Below are 15,876 nucleotides of genomic sequence, written 5' to 3'. Positions count from 1 at the left end.
AAGGGTTAAACCCAACTACCAAACTTGAAAACAAGTTCATTCAGTGCAGTTATTTCCATTACCAAAAGACATTTTTGCAAGCTTATTCAGACATTTCAGGTGTGGGGATATATATAGGGATAAAGGGAGGGGATCAAGAACAATCTTGTCAATATCCATTAAGTGCTGTAGTGACATGAGCTTGTAGCATAAAAGGGGCCAGACTAAGAACTAATTGTTTCATAATAAAACTATAAAACAATTTTCAGATGTTTTTATTGCAAAAAACAAACAGACAGCATGAATGATTAAACGGTTTAACCAATCCAAAAAATCTTATGACGTTTAACCAAAGTAAAATGGAAAGTCTAATCTATTTAAACATGCAATGTGGATGAGACTCAGCTGTTCAACGGCAGTTTAAGATGTCTTAGACTTATCTTTGAATAATTTTGTGAAAAGTACATCAATGGTCAACGTAAAGAACACAAAACTTCTGAAAAGCTGTTTAACATACAGGATAAAACGATTGTACTGACTACGAAAACATGTTATAACACCCACAGAGAACTGACAGGGTCACTCTCAGAGATTGATCGGGGTAAATATCTACATATAAAACCTGATCCCATTATTTATTGAAAAAAAAAAAAGGATTAAAAATGTAGAATTTGAATTTCCAGCTTAATCTGAATCGCTGTCGCTGTCTGCCTCCTTCACGTCCACACTGAACTTGTACTCCTGATCACAGCCCATGTAAGCGTCGCTCATGAAGTACAGCGTGTAGTTGTGAATGCCCATCGCTGGTGCCACAAAGTCCAGCTTGACCTACACAGAAGAACCAAAAATGAAAACTGTGGTAGTTTGCGTATTTTTGGTTAGGGAGTGTTCAAAGCAGCGGCTCACCTTCGCTTTTTGTTGCAGAGTCAGCCTCTTGATTGAGATCAGGCTGTTCGACTTCGGGTCTCCGATCACAACCCACCAGCCCTCCTCACGTTTCTGCAACGATGAGACGATCAAACGATGAAGCAAATGTAGGAAACACCTATAGGGAAGTGGACAGCCACTCAACTGACCTGAGGGAAAAGGGGAGCGACGACAGGGCCAGTCACCTCCTCCTCACGCTCCAGCTGAACCTGAACCAGAACTGGACTGCCACTGAAGAAAACACAGACCAAATTTTATCCAGAGGGCAGTGCTGATGTAAATCTGATCCAAAAATGCATCATTGTTTTGAATAGTTCTTGATTGGACTGCACACTAACCTCTTTATGTTATCCCTTTCTACCACTTCATACGCGAGCTCGATGTTGGGGTAACGGTTACAGAAGCGAGCCACGTCTGCCATCTGAGCGTCTGTGAGCTGCAGCAAGCCGCTTCGGTCTTCATCCTCCATTTCCATTATGTCAAATATACTCTCCACACCCTGGAGACAAAACACACAGGTTTAACTTTTCAGTTTAAATGTGCGAGCTTTGACAGAAGACAAAAGCAGCAGTCAGACGATGCGAAACACCTTGTCAGTACAACGCTTGATGTGCTCTGAGGTGAAGTAGGGCAGCTGTTTCAGGTAGGAGTCCTTGGACCACATAGCCTGGGTGACCATCTGGGCCAGCTCCATGGCAGCCAGCGCAGGACTGAGCCAGCCGTTACTAGACAGCACGTCCACGCAGGCCTGGATGAGGCGGATCGCCTGCATGCAGCAAACACACAGTGGGATCAGCTTTACACACACATTCACAGAAGAGGGAGGAGAGAAGCATTTCAAACGTGAACCTTGCTCAGGATCTCTTCAGTGTCTGACTGCAGCTCTGCGCTCAGCTGCATCCTGGAGAGATGAGCTTGCAGCAGCAAATTCGTCTTCACGTGGGGATCGTTGAACTTCGGGTTGTTGAGCTTGTGGGGAACTTTCTGTGCCAGCTTTAATGTAAAATTAGATCCACAATTTAATGTCAAATAAACGGTTAGACTTTGTGCTGCAACAAAAATGAAAGATGATGGATTCCCACTGTGGAGTCTGCTTACCTGTCGAAGAAGTGTGTCCTCGTGGTGCCTGATGGGAATGTTTTTATACTCAGCAGCATTGGAGATGATTTCAATTAACCCGCGGATCTTCGTCTTTGCGTTCAGAGACATGCTAAACAACTCTGCCAGACATAAGAGCAAAGTTACAGCGTGATGCTCAGCGTTCAGGACACGGCTTTAACCAACACAGAGAAGCAACGGTTGCTACAAACCGATGGTGGTGTAGTTGATGTAGTAGTAGGCAGCAATCATGCCCAAATTGAGTGGTGCCACATCCATTTCATCCTCAATGCTGATGCATTTGGACTGCTCAAGGTCGTGCAGCGTGTTTTCCACCAGCTCTGACAGGTGGTCAGACAGGTGACGATGGGACATGCCTGACATCGAGAGAAAACACACGACTCTTAAAACTAACAATCTTGTGACGGCCTCAGTATAATCTGATGTTCCTCTCGGAGGGATGCTGCCCACCCTGCAGGTTGTAGTAGTTGGGGTTCTGCGTCATCCGCCTGTAGAGGAACGTCCAGGTTAGGTAATCCACGGCATCCTGCTTGTTCTCGATCGTCTTGGTAACGATCTCTGCGTTGAAGTGGTCGTGGAGACAGTGATCCAAGTGAGACTCCACAGGCAAGGGCTCATACAGGAACTTCTTGAAGAAGTCCTTTAAGAAGAATCCATATAGTATTAGATTAGAAGAATACTGTTGTGCAATAATTACTCCAATCCTAAATGGATTAAAACAAACAATAAAACCACTAATGTTTACCTTCTTAGAGCCCTGACACATAATGACGCATCGTCCTTCATCATCCAGCATGGGTCTGTTTGCTTTGCCCACCATCTGGAGAACGTCATAAATGGGATAATCCACATATCTGAAAGAAAACAAAACAAAAATGATTGAAAATATATTTCTGAGCCGCTATAGAGGTTGGGACAGCCTGATCCTTACGCATGGATTTTTCCATTGTAGTACTGGGTGTCCATGACAATGACCAAATGTGCAGAGATGCTAATTCCCCAGCAGAGAGAACGAGAAGAAACAACCACCTGGACAGCACCTGGATGAAAGAATTACCATCAATCATTCAGAAATTTATTTTTCTAATGCTTTGCATGTTGATGAAAAATTCTTCTCGTATCAACAATGAAGTCCAGGAATGAATCATACCCGAGTTGAACAGCTGTTCCACTATTTTGCGTTCAGTTGCTGACAGGCCTTCATGCAGATATCCCACACCATTGGCCAGAGTCTCTTTCAGAGTGGGATCATTTATTTTCTCCAGGAATGGTACCAGGTCTTTCTCGGTGCAATGCAAGAACCTTCAAAGAAACAGGTTTCACCTTTGTGTAAAGATTTGATTCCAAACCCAGAGAGTGGAGTCACATCTGGTGACCAACCTCTGAGGAACCACGTCGGCGGCGCAGAAAGTGAGGATGTCAATGGCAGTGAGGCGGGTCTGTCGGCGTGACGGTACGAACACCACCGCCGGCTTGGATGGGGAGTGCTTCATGATGGCATGATAGACTGGCTTGGCCATGGAAAGCAGCCGTGTCTGAGTATGACTGACGTTGAAACCCTGCAGGAACAGAGAAGGTCCATGTTAACAAAAGGATCCTGTATTTGTGGCTTTGATCATTTACAGGTAGACATGTTAATGAACCTGAATGTGCAGCTCCAGAGGCACAGGTCTGACATTTGGGTGGAAATTAAAGGTGGCCGTGGTGCTGCAGCCCAGCCAGTGAGCCATGTCTTTGGCATTGGACAGAGACGAGCTGAGGGCGACGATGCGGATGGGACGCTCGATTTGTGAGGAGATGTACCTCATTCTGGAGCAGATAACCTCCAACACCGGCTAAAAACACAACCAAAGTCCCATCGATTAGACAATCTACATACAGTGATGCAAACACCTGCTGTTTACAGAGACTAAAACACTTCTTACTCCATTTTCTCCACCAATAAGGTGTGCTTCATCCACAATGAAAAGGCTGACGTTCTGCACATTCTTTCTCTGTTTCCAGCGACGAGACAAGATGTCCCATTTGTCTGGGGTGCTGATGATGATGTCCCCTTTCCCCAAAAGCTTCAGATCGGTGCTGGTCTCCCCAGTTAGGAGCACCACCTTCTTGTTCAGGATGTCCTGGAACTTCTGATGCCAGTCAACAAAGACCTGAAAGAGAGAAGCCATCATGAAGCTACAAGCGGTCCGATTCTCCAAATGGATGTGGGCTTCACAGAGTTCTTCCATGACATTGTACCTGCTCAGCCAGTGCTTCCATGGGAGTGATATACACACAGCGGCCTTCTGTGTTGTGCAGCAGCATTCTGAGAATGGCAAACTCCGCACAGATGGTCTTTCCACTCCCAGTGGGAGCTCCCACAAACACATTATCGTCACTGTTGTACACGGCATTGAAGACTGATTTGGAGAAAGGAGTAAGAAAAGAAAAAGATGTGAATACAGAGCTCTGGTTTGAGTCAAACAGATCAGTCTGAAAATGGGATATTCCATCTTTTTGTCTGGGTTTCGTTTTTCCAAATACCTTGTGTCTGAATTGGATTGAAGAACGGAAACTTGTTCTGGTAGAGAGCTTCAAAGGCAGAGTTCCTGAGAGCAGTGACGGGCAGCGGCTGCAGGTCCAGCAGCTCAGTGGGTGGGGGGTACTTCTCTGGCAAGATGAGGTGGCGGAAGGACACTGGGAGCTGAGTCTCACAGGCTGAGAGAAAAACAGAAACGAGAAAGGTGTCAGGCGAAGTTGTACAGTGGAGAGCAGAGGAATTCTGCATTGCAGTTCTCTTTGAGCTACTTACAGAGCCATCGGTCTGAAACCATGCGGATGAAATACTGAGGAGGCAGAGGCTCAAACACGGGGACAAAGAACGTCACCAGATGTTCGTCCTGGGCGTACTTGGCTTTAAGGAGGAAGTACTCGTGGTGGAGGATCACTTCACTGTCAACGTCCTCCACCAGGATCCAGAAAGCTTCAGATGATCCGTGAATCTAAGCAGAAAGGGAAGCTTAGAAACAGGAAAAGCTTTTCAGAAGGGAAACGTCCCCGAGTTACAGCCACAGACCTTATCGTCCCACTGGAAGTCAGGCGTGATGGTGAGCTCCACTTTCAGAGTGGAGCGAGTGATGGGCTGGAGATGAACGGCGAGGTCCAGTCTTGGGAACTGATGGACGTATTTGTGAATGGTCTTCCCCATCTTTGGCATTCGAATCAGTTCGCCTACACAAAGAGGAAGACAACAGCTTTTTCAGTGTCCTGCAGGCAAAGGACAGCATAGAATGAAAATGCTTCATGAAGCGAGAAACTCACCAATCTCATTGTGGTTGAGATCGTACAGACGCTCAAAAGGGAAGTTTTTCTTCTCAATCTTCTTGACCACTTCCTCTGGCAGCTTTTTGAACTGACGCAAAGGAGACATCGACTGCCACCTGTAGGAAAATCAGAACATAAAGCATGAGAATCCAGCTTCAAGATAGAAAATGTATTTCTTTAGTAACATAAAAGACACTTGCATTCTCTTGTCGATCATCTTGCACAGGTTCATGGTCTTATCTGTGAGCTGAGCCCAGCCTCGGTTTAGCACGATCTCAAATATGGCGCGCATCAACCGTCCAGCACTCTGAAGAAAGAGAACCGCATTATTCTTCAGGCAAACTAATGTGCAACAATAGCTGCAGTTACATAGACAAAAGTAATCGGAATAAACGCCTGATCAGAATAAAAATGCGTCAAGTAAACACTTTGAACAGACTCATTTGGATCAAAATGTCCTTCTGATCGAGGTAGGCGTGTTATGTCGAATGTTGATCCGATCGTGGTGCATATAAACAGTTTTTGTCGATCCTGGGTCACTACGGCTTTGGCTTTTATGTCATGCACACACGGTGTGGTGCTCCAGAGGCTGCTCCGCGCGAGCGAGCCACATCTGTGAGCAGAGCAGCCGGACTCGTAGCTTCGTGTCTCCAAGCAGAGGAGCAGCTTCAGAACGGTGTGTGAGATGGCGGAGGCAGCTATTGAATGCGGAAATGCACTGCACTGAGCAGTCCTGAGAAACCGCGCAAATAATTAAGTGAATTTGTGTTTTCAATCATGTCCAGTCAAAATAAAGGCTGACGTTATGCCCACATACCTATGTGCAGCCAAGATGCACATTGCAGCATTGACCAAAAGGATTTTAACTGCATCCACGGCCAAATGTTGTTAGCACGTATTAACCTAATCCTAACCCTTCTTCTGGGTACATGCAGCCAAGAATAAAGCACTGGCTGCACATATTTAGAAAATTATGAGCATCAGGCACTTAATAATAATAACAATAATAAGAGCACGCTTAAAAGATCTTAAAAGAACTCGCCATTTCTTCTTTTATGGTCATATCCGGTATTTTACATAGTTCTGCGCATGTCAAAATGATTTATTATGATCAAAAGTGTGCCATATGTAAACAGTTATAATCGTGTACAGATTTCAATTCTAATCTGATCTTTGATTCGATTAAACGTTTTGCACACGTAACCACAGCCAATAACTTAATGGAACATTTTTAGCTTATAAATCATCGTTGTTTAAAAAAAAAAAAAAAACAACACCAACATTAAAAAGAAGACAAAAAGTATAAGAGGGCATGAAAAAGTCTGAAACGACAAAAGAAAAGTCTTGCAGCACCTGTGTAACATAAACCATGTCTGCCATGAGAGCAAAGCCTTCAAGTTTGAGTTGAGAGATGAATGCTTGCAGCAGGACGTTAATCTGAAACAATAAAGTGGAAAAGAATTATTTGAACTATTTTGAAATAAAATTACAAGTTGATAAAAACTCACAAACAAAAGATAAAATAAAATCTAAACTCTCTAAAAATGTATAAGAAATTCTGAAATGTTGCTCAAATTGAAAGAGGTTTGTCATGCGTGTTACCTTGGCACTGGGTTCCTCAATGCTCTCCTTCACTGGAATAGGAACTCTCTCCAGTAGCTTCTGAAGCTCCAGTTTTTCTTCCTAAAAGAAAACATTTCTGTAATTATCCCACATGTTGTAAATAACTTCTTGGAGGGCGGAAATTGAAGGAGGTCTGACTTTCATGAGTGGACATACCTCTCTCACATTGATGTTCTTAAACTCTGAGGAAAGTGAAAAGACTCTGAAGAGCTCAATCTCACTGAGAGTGGGTTTCAGGAGCTGGTTGTAGGTCTGAACTGAGTCATGAGTGATATAGAAGTGACTGGCAATGCGTCCCAGGTCTGTCACCTTTAAACATGCAACAAAAAATACCATTAGAGTCTTCTGGTCAGACTTTTACCAATTTATTTCCACCATAGAGGTGCTTAAAGGTTTGCTCAGCCCAGCTCTGGATACCTGGAAAGCGCCTGTCCTCTTGTCATATTTGACGAGGCTGTTCTTGTCCAGGACATTGGCTGCTGTGTGAATCAGGTCCATCCTGCGCCTCTCCAGAAGCGGGTCTGCACTTCGGTCATCCTGGGAAATTCCATAAAGGGTGGGGTTGCGGAGCATACGCACGTACAAGTAGGTGTAGCCGAGCCAGTTCACCGCATCCTGACACACGAAACAGTAAAACAAACCATTTAAAATGTTTTTTAAACGGTCTTTAATTTTCTGATGCAAGTCCACCACTCACCTTCACGGTCTGAACATTGCCTAGAACAATTTCTGCGTTTAGCATGTCTGGTAGTTTTGCCACCATCTGACTCTCAATAGGAAGCTGCTGGTTGAGCAGAGACAGATAGTACTGCAGTTCTCCGTGGGACGTGATCAGGATTCCCTCCCCTTTGGTGTCATACTGGGGACGACCAGCCCGACCAAGCATCTGAGAAAAAAAGGACATTCACTTCAGTTATTGTTGTTGGGGAGTTGTACAAACTCTGACAGAAATGGTCATCCATAAAAACTAAACCTCATACAGACCTGCAGAATATCCAAGGCTCCGAGCTCAGTCCATCTGCCTTTCTCCGGACTATAAACTTGGGTTCCTTTGATGATGACAGTATGGGCCGGCAAGTTGACGCCCCATGCCAGAGTGGCTGTAGACACCAGAACCTGAATGTGCCGATCTGAAAACAGATCCTCCACCAGGGTACGGTCCACTCTGGTCATACCAGCGTGGTGGATTGCAAAACCATACGGAAGCAAATCCTTCAACTCCAGGTTCTAAAAGAGAGAAGATAAATCAGCCACACCAATCCAACATTCGGGGAAAGAAAACAAAAAAGTGTGGAGCCTCAAGATACACTCTTACCTTGCATTGCTCGGCCTCAGTTCTCAACACTTCAGTGGATGCAGAGCCTTCTCTGAGAAAGAGACCCAGAGTGTCCTTCTCCAAGCACATGTCCCTTATGGCTCGGGCCGTCTTGCCCGTCTCCTTCCTGGAGTGAACGAATACAAGCACCTATTGGGAGCAAGTAAAACGTTAAAAGTGATAAATTGGAGCCAGGATTTAAAGGAATTTCAGATTAAAATGTTTGTCTCAATGACAAAAAACAAACAGAAAGGCGCACCTGGTTCTTCCCAGCATGCTCCATGATTTTTTCATAAACAATCTCGTTCATGATCTGGAAACGCTTGATGGCTTTCTTCTCTGTGATGCCAACATAAGTCTGCTCCAGGGGCACAGGGCGGAAACTACAAACAAAAATAAAAAAGCACAAGAATTGAGTTAAGAGAATACACACACATGCAGTTTCTGCTTTGAAACAAACCTGTTGTCAAAGTAGAACAGTCCCTTTGCAGGATCCACGCGCAGGCACGTTGCCACATCTTCGTAGTTGGGTAGTGTGGCACTGAGACCCAACAGGCGGACATCGTCTTGGGTCAGCTCCACATTGCGAATGGTCCTTGCGATCAGGGATTCCAGCACAGGACCACGGTCATCGTGCAGCAGGTGAATTTCATCCTATATCGAATTATTTTGGTTATTCTGATTGTCAAAAATGAAATGAATAATACCTTTCTAAATCAACTTACAATGATGATGAGGCGCACTAGCTGAGTGTAAGTACGTTCTCCCCCTTTCCGAGTAATGATATCCCACTTTTCTGGGGTGCAGACAATGATCTGAGTGGCGTTGATCTCCTCTTTACAGAGTTGGTGGTCTCCTGTCAGCTCAGACACGGTGATGCCGTAACTTGCCAATCGCTGCAAAAAAGGAAAGCCGTCACCTCTAAAACCCTCTCCTGAAGCTTGCGATACTCCTTGATGCATGAAATCAACGCTTTTAAGGAAGGGCATGCAGCTTACCTTACTAAAACTTCCCACCATCTCTTGTACAAGCGAGCGCATGGGTGCAATGTAGATGATTTTGAAATCGTCCACGTTGATCGTGCCGTCCATGTTTATATGCTTTCCAATTTCTCTTAACATTGCCATTAGGGCAACATTGGTCTTACCAGCTCCCTGTACACAAAACAATACCAGGATTAATGTTGACAACGGAGTTCAGGATGACTTTCCCGCCGCCTTTGGCTTGTGCAGGGCTCACTCACCGTGGGAGCACACACTAGAAGGTTTTCGTCTGTGTCCATTGCAGACTTGAACAGTTTACTCTGGATTCGATTTAGAGTTTTGAAACCTTCAAACCCAGCCTGAGCATACTTGGGCAACTTGTCGATGGAAACAAGTACCTGATGAAAGATAAGCAACCAAAATTTCAGACACTGCTGCGTTTAAAAGATGAAAGTTTTGTACTTAACAACAAAAGACGCAACAGACGAACCTCGTTGTCAGCGAAAGCTTTGGGTTTCAGGGCGGGAACGTGAACTTCTTCATAACCTTTGCGCTGTTTGCGAAAAGAGCCGTCTGGGAGCTGGCAGCGTTTGTTAGCCATGAAATGACTCCCCTGGGTGAAGGTCAGGTCTTCCAGGTCCAAAATCTGTCGAGGCATCACTGACTGCAGGAAACAAGAACAACACGAAACTCTTGATGGCATCTTCAGAGAAAACAAACCAACGTAACTTCTTATATACATATAAAGTGATAAAAGGCAGTGAAAGATTCCAACTGCTGACTCCTTGTACAATTTACCTCTCCATGGTCAGTGTCCATCGCTTCCAAGTCATCAACACGAGACTTCCTCACTCGCTCTCTACGAGATTGTTCTTCCTAATAAAAAAATATTACTTTTATTATACAAACCAAAAGACTAAATGTTTCTTTAACAAACAACAAATCTAACTCGAATGATGTCCTCCTTTTCCGTCTCTTGCAGCTTGTAGAGAATCTTTGACAGCTCCGGATCAGACTCCATCTTTCCAATGATCCTCTCCTTTTCTGCCTCACTCTGAGCGCTTGCTAGCATTGTACAATACTGAACTGTGGGTTAGAGATGGAAAAAGCAGCTATAAACAAACAAACATACAAAAACAAAAAACAGAAAATGAATCTGATTTAGATCATTTCTCTTACTCATGCGCCGATGCTGACGGAGGATTTTAATGAAATCAAAAGTGTTGAAACCCAACAGCAACACCAGCTGGTTCTCACATTCTCTGTCATCACTGGCTGTCTGTGACACAAAAAGGAGACATCAACGCACCTGGGAATGATTAGAGAATCTACTGTGAGCAGGCAAGGCGGTAAACATACTTTGAGGATTTCTAAGACTTCGTCCGCTTTCTTCTGTGACACGATGGCATCGTCATAGAAACGGCTGAGTTGACGCTGGAGCCAGAAGGCATCGATGTCCCGAGGATGTAAATCTTTTTTCTTCACCGTCATCACGTCACCTGTTTCGCCGAGCTACATGAAGAAAAAGCGATTTTAGAGAAACAAATGAGAAGATGTGACACTGGAAAAGACGAGGATGCAGCTGTTCCACTGACATTGGCAGAGAGTGTGGTGGTCACAACCGCCTCCTCTCCCTCACTGTCTTCATCGGATTGCTCGTCTTGCACTTCACCAAACGGGTTTTCATCCCCTTCCTACAAAATAAGTAAAGATCAGGAACTGGTTCAAACTGTGAAACCCAAAGACTGAATACAAACTTTTCATCAAAATTCAGTCAAGAAAATATTTGATAATTGCTGAGCTTTAATTGGTTGAACAACCATCAATTTAAGACAAAAAAAAGCTCACCTCCTCATCAGATTCAAACTGTACATTGACACCATACGTATCATCAATGTTGTCATCTGTGGAGAAACAACAAAGGGTTCAGATTATTTCAGTTACGCACACCCATCGATTCAGAGACAAACGTGACAGATCTTATGCACAAAAAGTTACCCATATTCTGCAATTCCTTGTCTCCCCCATAGTCTGTGATCTTCTTTCCAAGATTGACCAACACATGATACCGTGTGTCATCTGAAGGTCCCAGAAGCTGCTCCACTTCACGTCGCCTTTCTTTATCCCTGATTTTGTCATTTTTCAGTACCGCTAGTACCTCATCAGCTGCTCCACACAAAATGTCACGTGGCTGCAGACAACAGCACAGGGGGGGCAGGACATCAGCTTTCAGCACTTAACACAATTTTGAACAAGAGCCCACATTTGATTGGCTCACCTGATCTCCTAGAGCTGCATGGATGAAGCTTAGCAGCACTTCATAAGTCTCTCTGGTTTCTTTGGTTTTAGGCTTGTACACAATGCCCACCATTTCATCAATGCCTTCAGACAGAAGGGTAAAACCTTTCATTTTGTTGATGTCATGCCTGTCCTCATCTCTTTTTCGTCTCCTAAGTTAACAGCACAAGGAAAAAACCAGTTAGCGTGTTTTACTTTTAACATGAATACATCTTAATACAACAAGTTCAACAAATTTTGATGCACCAACAAGATGAAAATATTAAATTTAGTAAATTATTTCAACAGTATCATACAAACCATCTCATCTATGTTTAACCATTTTGCACAAGAACTAAAGCATTTTCTACTTGAAATTCTCAACTGTCAGCTTGACAAAGCACCCTATGGTGCCAACAGTGCCACGGCCAAATGTAAACTAAAACCTGGTGTGCGTTATTCTGAACTGACTTGTTTCTTCTGTCTTCCAGGTTCTGAGGTCTGGTCCTCTGAGCCTTGTCACCCATCTTGGTCCCCTCCAGCTTCCCCACCAGGGACAGCACCTCTCCGGTGGGCTCATCTCTCCGTGTGCGGTCAATCAAAGAGCGATCCGCTTGCAACACCAAGTTTGAGTTCTACCAGGTTAAAAAAAAAAGGTGAAAAAAAAAGGTGTGATTTATCAGTACAGCAATAGACAATCCCTTTAGCCCTTTCAACTGTATTTATCCCCTTTTTTAATTCATGAATTAAGAATCCTGCTAAATACTTTTAATTATGCCTCAAGTATTACAGGTAGTAGCAATTTGAAAAAGAAAACAAAAGTCAAAGTTGTGAAAAGACATACACACTATATACACATAATATACACACAACCTCAAATAAATAAGCGAGTCAGTTTCCTCCTCCTACATTTGTTTATAGAAACAACAATAATACTGGGATTATCTTCCTTTTAAATGATTTAAACTATATATTTTTAAGAAAGTTATGGGGGTACGAAATCATAGTTTGCATTAAATAAAAATCTAGATGACGAGGAAAGTATCGATTCGCAGATGTTTATCCACAATGTTAAAAGGAAACTAACTTTTGAAGTGTTACGCCATTCGCAGTGTAACTTTGCTTTGTTTATTCCATAAATTGATAATTTTTCAGTAAGCGTATTTTATTTAGAAACATGTCATATATTGTTTTTCTTTGGCGCAAAGTGTCGTGGCTAACCGAGGAAGCGGCTACACGCGCATGATGGCGAGATAAAAATAAAAATATTAAATGACTTGATTTGTTCCATGTCAGTATGTAAACAGATTTTCAGAAACTTAGTTGAATTCCTCACTCACCGCTTTGTACTCATACTGCAGGCTACGAGCGGTAACATCCGCCATGGTGGAGCCGTTCTTTCAACGTCGTCTGACCACACGTTCTGAATCAGGCCGCCGGGTCCACGGAGTTGAGTTTGCTCTGCTTTCTTCACGGTAAAACTCTGAGCATTGGTACGGTGTTCAGACTTTACACATAAACCAGCTTTCAAAGTCTTTACAAGTTTCACGCACGAAAAAGCGTTTCACCTACGTAACAATGCTTCTGCTGCTAGCACGAGCGCACAACATACAGCGATCGTCTTCCTCTTCCGGTGTCAAACGATGAGAAAAACTGAAATAGAAACGAAGCAGCGCCCTCTAGCGCAGAACTTCTTCTCCTTCTTCTTCTTGTGGTCTTAATAGCGGGAGGCACAAACGACCTGGTGCAATGTCGCCACCTACTTGGAGTGTGAGTCGGAGTGGGGTACAACTGGTCTAAAAGACAACTACAAAGACTACAAAGACAACAAAAAACCCTATATTCTCCTCAATAGACCAACATTGAAATTCTGCCCCCCTCCCAAAAGCCTCATCAAACTCTACCCCTCTTCCTCTGGCAATGGTACACTATCCTCCAGCTGCCACCTTTCTTCCCAATATAATTCAGCAACACAAAATGTGCTCCACTGATTCTTCCCCTTTCCCGCATTCACACAGTCCAGTGGGATGTTTCCCTAGTAAATCTAGTGTAGTATTTAAAGCCGTGTGTCCCATCCATGATCGTGATATCATGATTTGAACGGCTGCTGCCTTCGGGCAGAAGATACAGGACAATTAAAACAAGGACAAACAGATTAAAAAATAGCTTTTATCCGAGAGCCATCGTGGCCTTAAACGCTGCTAAATAAAGTTAATTTATTAGGGAAGCGTGCAATACCTTGACAACATGTAACCTCCTTTTTATATTTTTGTAAATTTTTAATACATTTTTTTTATCTTATATTGTCTTGTTTCGCAGTTTTAGTTTATTTTTATTTGACTTTTTTTTTTTTATTCCACCGGAAGAAATTGCACTGTAATTTCGTTATACATGTACAATGACAATAAAGATATTTTCTGTTTCTATTTGATCTCTGGTGTTTGATGTAAGATGGATACGTTTCCCTACTTTGTCTTGTATACTGAATAGATGTTGTTCTTTCCACTCCCTTTCACATTGTTTCTGCCAGTCTTCTATAATACGCCTTTTAACAACGAAATTTCTATCTCCACGCACCGTTTCAACGCCTGCTTTGCACAAAAATCAGCTATTTCATTTCCCTCCACCACCTATGTGATGGTACCCACATAAATCTGATACTGATTTTCAATGTCTCCAATCTGAACAGACTCTCATAAATCTCGTACATGAAAAACATTTTGCTTCAATCTGAAAGGTTTGTTGACTTAAAACCTTCAATTAAAAAGTATTTATTTTTTACATAAAGCCTTTAAAACGAGCACTAAACAAGGTGGCCCAAGTCTGCGTTCCCCTGTGCCGGTCCCCAGCCCGGATAAAATACAGGGTTGTGTCAGGAAGGGCATCCAGCGTAAAAACCACCTGTGTGAATCCGTGAAAGCTTATTTGCTGTAGCGACCTCTGAAGGGACATTCCTAAAGGTGAAAAACAACTTTAAAGCGAGCACAAAATAGAGAAAGAAAAAGACAGGGATCCATTAAAGAGCATTAGATAGCAGCAGTTTATTATTATTTTTTAAACTGTAGGAAAGTTGACAGCTGGCTGTCCAATGTTTAAAAGAGCATCAGAGGCTGACAGACTGTCAATGAGTAAAATCCACTCAGGACAGTTATGTGACTGATGAGTCTGTGGATTTATGTTCTGTGCCCCAATCTACCAGAGTAGAGGCCACTAAACCAAGGAAACAAATCATTCCATTGGAAATTGAAACAGCCAGGAGACAGGACACATCAGACCTGGCAGGAGAGGATAAACACTGACTTACACACACACTGTATATATATATTTGTGAGTACAGAGTGTATCATGACAGGGTGTACGTAATCTTGCCTGACTCACACTGCGTTTGGATAAGTGCTGTTAGGAAGGTGGCAAAGATGTATTACATTTCCCCAGCAGTCACAGGCAGATGGCAGCAGGAGCTCGCTCATTTGCACTTTGATTTGTGTCAGAACCTGAAATCTCTTCTTTCAGTGTTACCTTCCTTTTTTCTGAATGTTTATTAAATGTTCACGTGTGAATATTTTCTGTGGGCAGTTTGTATTTGTATCAGGTAAAGGTATTTGGTTTTTTAAACAAACAACTTTGTGGCATGACAATTAGACAGAAAAGCGATCAGAAATAGACAGTGGTTATATTGTTATAATATTGTTATATTATATTTATTGGAAGAGTGTAATTTTTCTGGAGCTTTTAGACTTGCAGCTTCACTGCACATCTGCCAGCAACATCTGTCACTGCCCGCAAATCAGAATCTGCGATGCCTTACATGCACTGATCCTGCTGTTTAAGCTCTAACAGCCCTGTACCAGACAGATTGACACAGATACGTGTGGGAGAGTGTGTGGCAATGCCTAAATCTTCTTTTACTTGTAGGAACAAATGCTATTTCAGGTCGAACTTGGACTTGATGCGTCCTTCCTTCTGTCCCCTCGTACATACTTGGAGCATTTCTTATCATTCCTCTAGGTTTAAAGGGTCCAGGCAATTTAATGTGGAGAATTATGTCAAGACAGTTGACTTTTAAACAGTTGTAATTGAAATACTTGACTTGACAACAAGAGTAGCCCACAGTGGTCTGAGCAGCTGTTGCTGGAACGCCATCTGTGAACAGACGCTGGTCTGGATCTCTCAGTGGGAGTTGAGAAAATGACACGAGAAGTGGGCATGTGCAGTCAGAAGTAGGTGGCTCACTTTCTGCCTGGGCTCAGGGATTAAAACTTCCTGTGTGACCCAGGTAAGGCGTCTCTGGAGTTGGGTTTTCAATCTTTGACTGGATTAGCTGAGGTAAGATGTTCCATGACAGAG

General features: G+C 43.2%; 1 protein-coding gene across 1 annotated transcript; it reads right to left on the bottom strand.

The window, feature by feature from the left end:
* Window positions 1-238: 238 nt before the first annotated feature.
* snrnp200 (small nuclear ribonucleoprotein 200 (U5)) lies at window positions 239-13,223 on the bottom strand. Its single transcript, XM_011479375.3, has 44 exons — window positions 12,870-13,223; window positions 12,001-12,164; window positions 11,531-11,702; window positions 11,251-11,443; window positions 11,101-11,156; window positions 10,848-10,946; window positions 10,612-10,764; window positions 10,432-10,531; window positions 10,202-10,338; window positions 10,051-10,128; window positions 9,743-9,916; window positions 9,513-9,650; window positions 9,268-9,423; window positions 8,995-9,165; window positions 8,730-8,923; window positions 8,529-8,652; window positions 8,270-8,419; window positions 7,939-8,181; window positions 7,652-7,840; window positions 7,372-7,569; window positions 7,111-7,263; window positions 6,934-7,014; window positions 6,685-6,768; window positions 5,532-5,638; window positions 5,329-5,447; window positions 5,084-5,238; window positions 4,820-5,009; window positions 4,552-4,725; window positions 4,267-4,427; window positions 3,951-4,178; window positions 3,669-3,860; window positions 3,406-3,584; window positions 3,176-3,327; window positions 2,957-3,065; window positions 2,771-2,879; window positions 2,476-2,665; window positions 2,217-2,381; window positions 2,005-2,126; window positions 1,756-1,899; window positions 1,496-1,672; window positions 1,245-1,405; window positions 1,056-1,137; window positions 886-978; window positions 239-807 (listed from the first exon to the last, which is right to left on the bottom strand). Exons 1-44 carry the CDS (start codon window positions 12,912-12,914, stop codon window positions 664-666), a joined length of 6,405 nt encoding a protein of 2,134 aa, XP_011477677.1. The 5' UTR covers window positions 12,915-13,223; the 3' UTR covers window positions 239-663.
* Between the last annotated feature and the right edge of the window lie 2,653 nt (window positions 13,224-15,876).

This window comes from Oryzias latipes, chromosome 9 (genome assembly GCF_053564925.1).
Source record: "Oryzias latipes strain Hd-rR chromosome 9, Olatipes_Hd-rR_3.1".
NCBI classification, from domain to species: Eukaryota; Metazoa; Chordata; class Actinopteri; order Beloniformes; family Adrianichthyidae; genus Oryzias; species Oryzias latipes.
This window is presented reverse-complemented; position numbering and strand designations above follow the sequence as displayed.